The sequence below is a fragment of the Trifolium pratense genome, linkage group LG6, assembly GCF_020283565.1.
Source record: "Trifolium pratense cultivar HEN17-A07 linkage group LG6, ARS_RC_1.1, whole genome shotgun sequence".
Taxonomy (NCBI): Eukaryota; Viridiplantae; Streptophyta; class Magnoliopsida; order Fabales; family Fabaceae; genus Trifolium; species Trifolium pratense.
This window is the reverse complement of record NC_060064.1, coordinates 26,093,891-26,101,260: the sequence shown is the minus strand read 5'-3', so window position 1 is coordinate 26,101,260 and position 7,370 is coordinate 26,093,891. Positions and strand designations below refer to the sequence as shown.

At 34.4% G+C, this 7,370-nt stretch overlaps 3 protein-coding genes across 4 annotated transcripts; 1 reads left to right on the top strand and 2 right to left on the bottom strand.

The window, feature by feature from the left end:
• On the top strand, positions 1-1,345 carry LOC123888458 (probable glutathione S-transferase). The gene is made up of 2 exons (XM_045937523.1): positions 1-465; positions 849-1,345. The coding sequence occupies exons 1-2, from the start codon at positions 82-84 to the stop codon at positions 1,191-1,193; spliced, it is 729 nt and encodes a 242-aa protein (XP_045793479.1). The 5' UTR covers positions 1-81; the 3' UTR covers positions 1,194-1,345.
• Positions 1,346-1,731: 386 nt separating this feature from the next.
• Positions 1,732-2,989, bottom strand: LOC123888460 (probable glutathione S-transferase). 2 transcript variants are annotated; one of them, XR_006802075.1, is made up of 3 exons: positions 2,614-2,989; positions 1,847-2,319; positions 1,732-1,787 (listed from the first exon to the last, which is right to left on the bottom strand). XR_006802075.1 is itself a non-coding variant. In XM_045937526.1 (2 exons), exons 1-2 carry the CDS (start codon positions 2,932-2,934, stop codon positions 1,963-1,965), a joined length of 678 nt encoding a protein of 225 aa, XP_045793482.1. In that variant the 5' UTR covers positions 2,935-2,989; the 3' UTR covers positions 1,764-1,962. The 2 variants fall into 2 exon arrangements, 1 of the variants encoding a protein (XP_045793482.1); XM_045937526.1 differs by having other exon boundaries at positions 1,764-2,319.
• A 1,614-nt stretch (positions 2,990-4,603) lies between these two features.
• Positions 4,604-6,915, bottom strand: LOC123888459 (probable glutathione S-transferase). The gene is made up of 2 exons (XM_045937524.1): positions 6,461-6,915; positions 4,604-5,159 (listed from the first exon to the last, which is right to left on the bottom strand). Exons 1-2 carry the CDS (start codon positions 6,779-6,781, stop codon positions 4,803-4,805), a joined length of 678 nt encoding a protein of 225 aa, XP_045793480.1. The 5' UTR covers positions 6,782-6,915; the 3' UTR covers positions 4,604-4,802.
• Positions 6,916-7,370: the final 455 nt, after the last annotated feature.

The following is a 7,370-nucleotide window of genomic DNA, read 5'->3' as shown; positions in this document are numbered from 1 at the left end:
TTGCGGTTGCAAATCAAACTGTTATATTATGACAAAATACAGACAAACATGATTTATGTAATCTCAACGTAGTTTAGAATTATGATTCATAAATTAGTAGAATTAGTAGCCAAAGTTAAGAGAGTGTTACAACGCTGGGGTGTTATTTCTGCATCTAAGGAAGAGGTGAAGCTTTTGGGGTCTGTGGGAAGCCCATTTGTGATAAGAGTTCAAATTGCCCTGAAATTGAAGGGTATTGAGTACAAATATGTGGAAGAAAAATTGGGTTATTTAAGTGAAACACTTCTCAATTACAATCCAGTTTATAGGATGGTTCCTGTTTTTGTTCATAATGGGAAGCCTATCTCAGAATCTCGTGTGATTCTTGAGTATATTGATGAAACTTGGAAACAAAATCCTATCTTGCCTAATGATCCTTATCAAAGAGCATTGGCTCGTTTTTGGTCCAAGTTCATTGATGATAAGGTAATTAAGTAACTATAATTCATATTATCAATAGTGTTCATGAAATTAATATCTTAATGAGTTAGAAAAAAAAATTGAAATTTTATTCAGAAATTGTATTATGTTGTTTATGTGTTCTGAGAAATTTCAGATTGAAGACGTGTCTAGTGTGTGATACATGTCAGTGTTTGTCACTTGTACAACACTGACACATGCGGTTACGTTCAACTTTTCAATTTATTACTGATGTTGACGTGTCTGAGTCAGTATCACGACTGATTGTGTGTCTGTGTTAATACTATATAGTTTATGTTGGAGTGTGTTTGGTTGACGGTGTTTACTTGAACAAGTTTATTCATTCATTACCCATTTTCTAATATATATTACTCTAATTTGTGAATCAGTGTGTGGCTGCTGCATGGAAATCTGTTTTTATGCCTAATGAGAAAGAACGTTCTCAGGCTAGTAAAGAATTATTGGAGGCTTTGCAATTTCTTGAGAAGGAGTTGAAAGACAAGTTCTTTGGAGGGAAAGAGATTGGTTTTGTGGATATTGCTGCTCTCTTTATCCCTTTATTCCAAGAAGTTGCAGAGTTTCAGTTATTCACCAGTGAAAAATTTCCTAAGCTATACAAATGGAGTCAAGAATTTTACAACAATCCAATAGTCAAGGAAATTATGCCTTCAAAAGATCAACAATTTGCTTATTTCAAAGCTCGTGCCGAGAGCCTTGCGGCTCCATCAAAATAGATTAATAGTGTGTGAGTTTGTGAACTTCTAAGTTCATTTCAAATGTAATATAAAGTATTTACAATGTATAGTTTCTCATGTGAAATAAAGATCATGTAATATTGTATTCGGTTTCGCCATTCAGTTAATGAAAGATCATGTAATATTGTATTCGGTTTCGCCATTCAGTTAATGAAAGATCATGTAATATTATATTACATCCGTCCGAATGGAACTGGATTGACATCTCTTAATAGAGATTTTCGAGTTTAACCGTTGTGGATGGGAAAACAATGTGATCGGCAGAGGAAACCCCACTGAAGGTATTCAGTCAGATTCTTCGACAAAGATTGGTCATCGAAAAAATTGGTGCATGATTAACAAAACACAGATTGCAGCTACTTCAAGTTTCTAATACCATATGTTAGGATAGAAAGACACCATTTTCTTTTCTCTTTTTTTTTTTTTTGGCATAAACCGGGTATTATCTTCATGCAACTGCAGAGACTAATCACTCGAGTCTTGTGAGACTTAAATGAGTGTTAAACTCTCCATAAGAGTTTTAACACTGCTGCATTGTTGCATGCCCAAGTCAGGGATCGAAGAAACTCTTTTCTTTATTAATTGAAATATGAAAAAGTACAACAACATAAGTAGATTTCACATGCAGAAATCTCATATTACAAAACATTATTTTGAAATGAAATCCTAACAACAAAAACAAAATGACAGATAAACAGTTCATAAACTTAAAATTCTGAGTTTCCGCACTCTACATCAGTACATGGATCTATTTTGAAGCAGCAAAAAGGCCATCGTAGCGAGCTTTAAAAAATGCGAAAAGAGGGTCTCTAGGAGGAAGATTTTCCTTCACAACAGGATGGTTGAGAAGTTCTTGACTCCAATTATAAAGCTTTGGAAACTTTTCATCAGTGAACAATTTCAAGTCTGTAATGTCTTGAATCAAAGGGATCCAAAAAGCTATAAAGACAGCAGCAATATCCACAAAGTTAATCTCTTCCCCTCCAAAGAACTTTCCCTTCAGCTCATTTTCAAGAATCTGTAGAGCCTCAGTTGCTTCTTCAATATGCTTCTCGCGCTCGTTCTCATCAATTGTAAAAACCGATTTGGATGACGCCACCACAATCTGATCAATTCACAAATAGGAGCATTTTAATTTATTAGTATATATACATATGCATCACTTTAGTACATATAATAATATCAATCAATTCTTATAAACATTCGTTAATCTTATAATTGAGTATTGGACCTAACTCAACCTTACAAAACTGACTTGTAAGGTTAGGATAGCCTCTACTTTATAAACACGTAATCAGGCCATCTCGCAACAGATGTGAGACTTCTTAACCATTTAATTTCTGAAACAAACATAACATCTTAAAATTTGAAAATTATAGATAAAAAAGGATGAAGTTACCTTATCATCAATGAACTTGGACCAGAAACGAGCTAATGATCTTTGGTAAGGATCTGAAGGCAAGATTTGATTTTGTTTCCAAATCTCATCAATGTACTCAAGAATCACAAGTGACTCTATTATTGGTTTATCATTGTGAACAAAAACTGGAACTTTTTTATAAATTGGATTATATTTGAGAAGAAGTTCACTTTTGTTGACCAAGTTTTCTTCAACAAATTTGTATTGAATTTCCTTCAATTTAAGAGCAATTTGTACTCTGCACACAAATGGGCTTCCTGTAGCTCCCAAAAGCTTCACTTCTTCCTGATTTGTAGTCATTGCAATACTTCAACTATTTTCTGAGTTTAACAATTAATAATTATTATTAAGGGAATTTGTTTTGGTGTGTGAGTCTATAAGGTCATGTGGCCTTTTATAGAGTTTGAACTTTGGAATATTATTTTAGTATTCATTTTGAATCTGAAAGCTAAAAAATGGGAATAGAGTCAATGCCTTCCCTATCAAGATAATAGACATGAGAGTGATGTAATGGGCTACATCAGCAATTTATAAAAGAAAATTCGAATAGTAATTAGAAGCATAAGACACAATCATCTAATCATATAATATCTAAAAATTAAAGTAGTATAAAGGGGGGGATGATGTTGTCCCATAAGGGTAACTCATTTAGTAGCTAGCTACTAGGGACATTATTGGAGAGACTGTGATTTGAACCCCGGATTCTCCACACTTATAATGTGCGAGTCTAGTCATTATTGGAGTTGGAGCTAGCTCATTTTGTTTTTTGTGCATTGGTAGAGAAAGTTGTGTCTCAATTTGGGATGCACTCCGTTTCTCTCATGTGAGCTATTATTCTTTGCAACAATTGTATGCCTGGTTTTACCAACATGCCAATTCTACATATGGTATCTTGTTCATTGTCACTAGCTGGTTCATTGGAAATCTAGAAATGAGACGATGTTTTATGCTAACTACTGGTTGAGTTGGTCTTGTCTTAGCAAAATTCATAGCACTGTTTCTGAAATTAGGCATCACTTAGGATCCTCTTCTCAATCTAAACTAGTTCATTATTTTCTTTGGTCACCTTGAGCTGAGGATTCTATTAAAATTAATGTTGATAGTAGCTGCTTCAGTGATTCAGGCAAGTCAGGTTTTTGGGGCATTGTAAGGAATAGTCGCGGTAATTGGCTACTTAGATTTTCAGGTTTCATTGGGACTGCTTCAAGCTTATTAGTTGAAATTCATGCCATCTTGAATGGTTTGATGCTAGCCAAACATGAAGGTGTCAACAATGTCATCATTGAATTTGACTTTACCTCAGCTATTGGTGTCATTCTTCAAGGGGTCCAGCTTTATCATCCCCATGCTCCCCTAATTAACCATATTAAGCAATATCGTCATCATTCTTGGCATCTTATGTTCAATTTTGGCCCTCCAAGTTTACTCTTTGTTTGCATTTGTTAGTTCTCGTTGACTTTTTACTTAAAAGTTGCTTGCGTAACATTTTAATGAAAACCTAGGGTCGTCTCAGCATTTTTTACTTTGCAAATCTTGCAACCTTATTTCATGTTGGGGAACTGGTTAATTTGGATTAAGGTTTAGGACAAGTTTTGCATATCAAAAATCAGATTGCAAAAACAGTTACATATCTTTGCAAGTTTACTGTCCAGTAAACAGAAGGTGATTCCAAAATAATGAACTTGTGACTTCTTAAATCTTCTATAGGACAAGGTTAACTCTATATGGTAGCATTCACTCATAGTAGGAGAGTTTCCAATAACTCTTTTATGTTCATTGTAAGGTTAACTACTCTACCGATATTACTTGGTCTGAATGGAACTGAATTGGGAGGGAAATACCCACTGAAGGGGGCCAGTCAGATTTTTCGGCAAAGATTGGTCATCGAAAAAACTGGTGGATACTTCACACCAATAACATGATTATCAAAAACCAAATTGCAACTACTTCAAGTTTCTAAAACCATAAGTTTGGATAGAAAGACACCCTTTTCTTTATTAATTGAAATACGAAAGTAAATACAACAACATCCTCAGATTTCACATGCAGAAATCTCAGATTAAAAAACATTAATTTGAAATGAAATCCTAACAACAAAAACTCAATGACAGATAAAAGTTCATAAACTTAAAATTTTGAGTCTCAGTACTCTATAACAGTACATGGATCTATTTTGAAGCAGCAAGAAGGCCCTCATAGCGAGCTTTGAAAAAGGCGAAAAGAGGGTCTCTAGGAGGGAGACTCTCCTTCACAACAGGATGGTTGAGAAATTCTTGACTCCAATTGTAAAGCTTTGGAAACTTTTCATCAGTGAACAATTTCAAGTCTGTAATTTCATGAACCAAAGGGATCCAAAAAGCAATGAAGACAGCAGCAATATCCACAAAGTTAATCTCTTCTCCTCCAAAGAACTTTCCCTTCAGCTCATTCTCGAGAATGTGTAGAGCCTCGGTTGCTTCTTCAATATGCTTCTCGCGCTCGTTCTCATCAATTGTAAAAACGGATTTAAATGAAGCACCTACAATCTGATCAATTCACAAATAGGAGCATTTAATTTATTAGTACTCATAGAAATGTACTTATAAGTATTATAAGTGTATATATAGGTATCAATCAATTCTAATAAACTTTTGTTCAATTTATAAAGCAAACATAACATGATAAAACTTTTTTTTTTTTCTTTCACCACCAGTTGAATCTGGTTCGGGGGTCAGTTCTGGCATCAAGTGGTTCCAGCCCCCTCCCGATCGTAGTTGGGGGGATCGAACCGCGGTCCTCCCTACCAAGTTCAGCACCAATCACCACTGAACCAAATAATGATTGGTATAACATGATAAAACTTTTGTATGATAAAAAGAGAACAAATGCATTCAGATGTCTTTAAATTTTACAGTTGTAACAGTTAAGTTTTATGTTTTTCAGGTAACAAATAGGTTTTAAGTTTCTAACTTGTTGCGCCCTTACCTTCCATTTATCCTACGCTTACAAAAACGCTGACGTGACCATTAATTTTGATGTTAACCATGATGAATTTGAGGCTCATGAATCTGATGTGAACCATGAGCCCCATACAGTTGAGGCCACCATAAGAGGGAGGATAATTATAATAATCATCACATACTTTTATTTTATTTTTGTGTTTACCATATTATAGGTACGAAGTTTCCACCGCCGTTAGCGATGATCAATCTCCGTCGGATAATTTGTGGGCCACAAAGATTAGTTCTCACCTCCAACCGAATTATTTCCATACTTAAGAGCCAATAATCAAATCCCTAACCACATAGCTAAGGGTCCCAAAATTCTTACTACTTGCACGAATTTATTTTGGTATCATCGCATACATGTTAGTCCTATGTTCCTATATACATATCTTTTAAAGTTATTCCTATCATAGCAAATCCGAGTACTAGATCCAAACCAACCTAATTCAGATTTTGAAAAAATGTTTGATTAAATCTGAACCAACATGAACGATGAACCAATCAATTTCGATTGGTTCAGATATTTTCTACATAAAACCAAACAGACATGTTACATCCACATACTCATTCTAGTCTAAACTAAGATAAATGTAAAATAATTCATAAGCTATCAAAAATATCAACAAAATCTAGTTAATAAACCAATCATTAGTTGTTTCAGTGGTGATTGGCGCTGAATTTGGTAGGGAGACCACAGTTCAATCCCCGCAACTGCGATCGGGAGGGGGCTGGAACCAACTTATGCCAGAACGGACCCCGAACCAGATTCAACCGGTAGTAAAAGCCAAAAAAAAACAAAAAAATCTAGCTAATAAAATCTTAAAATTTGAAAATGAAGTTACCTTATCATCTATGAACTTAGACCAGAAACGAGCCAAAGATCTTTGATAAGGATCATTAGGCAAGATTGGATTTTGCTTCCAAATCTCATCAATGTACTCAAGAATCACAAGTGACTCTGATATGGGCTTATCATTGTGAACAAAAACTGGAACCTTTTTATAAACTGGATTATACTTGATGAGTTCTTCACTTTTATTGCCTAAGTTTTCTTCAACATATTTGTATTCAATTTCCTTCAATTTTAGAGCAATCCTTACTCTGCACACAAATGGGCTTCCTGTAGCTCCCAAAAGTTTCACATCTTCTTGATTTGTAGCCATTGCAAGTTTGCAAAACTTCAAAAAATATCTGAGTTTAACAATAAACAATTAGTATTAAGGGAATTTGTTTTGGTGAGTTATGTCATAAGGTCTTGTGGGCTTTTATAGAGTTTGGAGTTTGGAATATTATTTTAGCATTAATTTTGAATCTATACGCGTTGTTAATTGTTGACCAATGACTCGTACTGTATGAAATGAAAGGTAAGGAAGAAAGAGGCATTGAGATATTTTTGTATACACACCACGAGGTGAGGATATTTATGGGACCGGGTAGGGTCGTCCCCGAAATTTTGAGTGACTTGTCGAAATTATGAATTTGGTGTCTTCTTTTAGTCATAATTTTTTTTTCCAGATTTATAAGTAATGTAATTATAAATACATAATTGTAAAAAAAAAGTTAAAAATTACCTCAATATTAATTATATAATTTATATATATAGTAAAAAAAATTGGTGTCATGTGTCACCGCTCCTTCCGAACATTCTCAGAACCCCATATCAGAATTGGCTGTTGTAGTGTCTTCTCACAGTTTCATCTAGTAGTTGATCTCGGCTAAAAACAATTACTACGTGCATGCAGTAAATGTGTT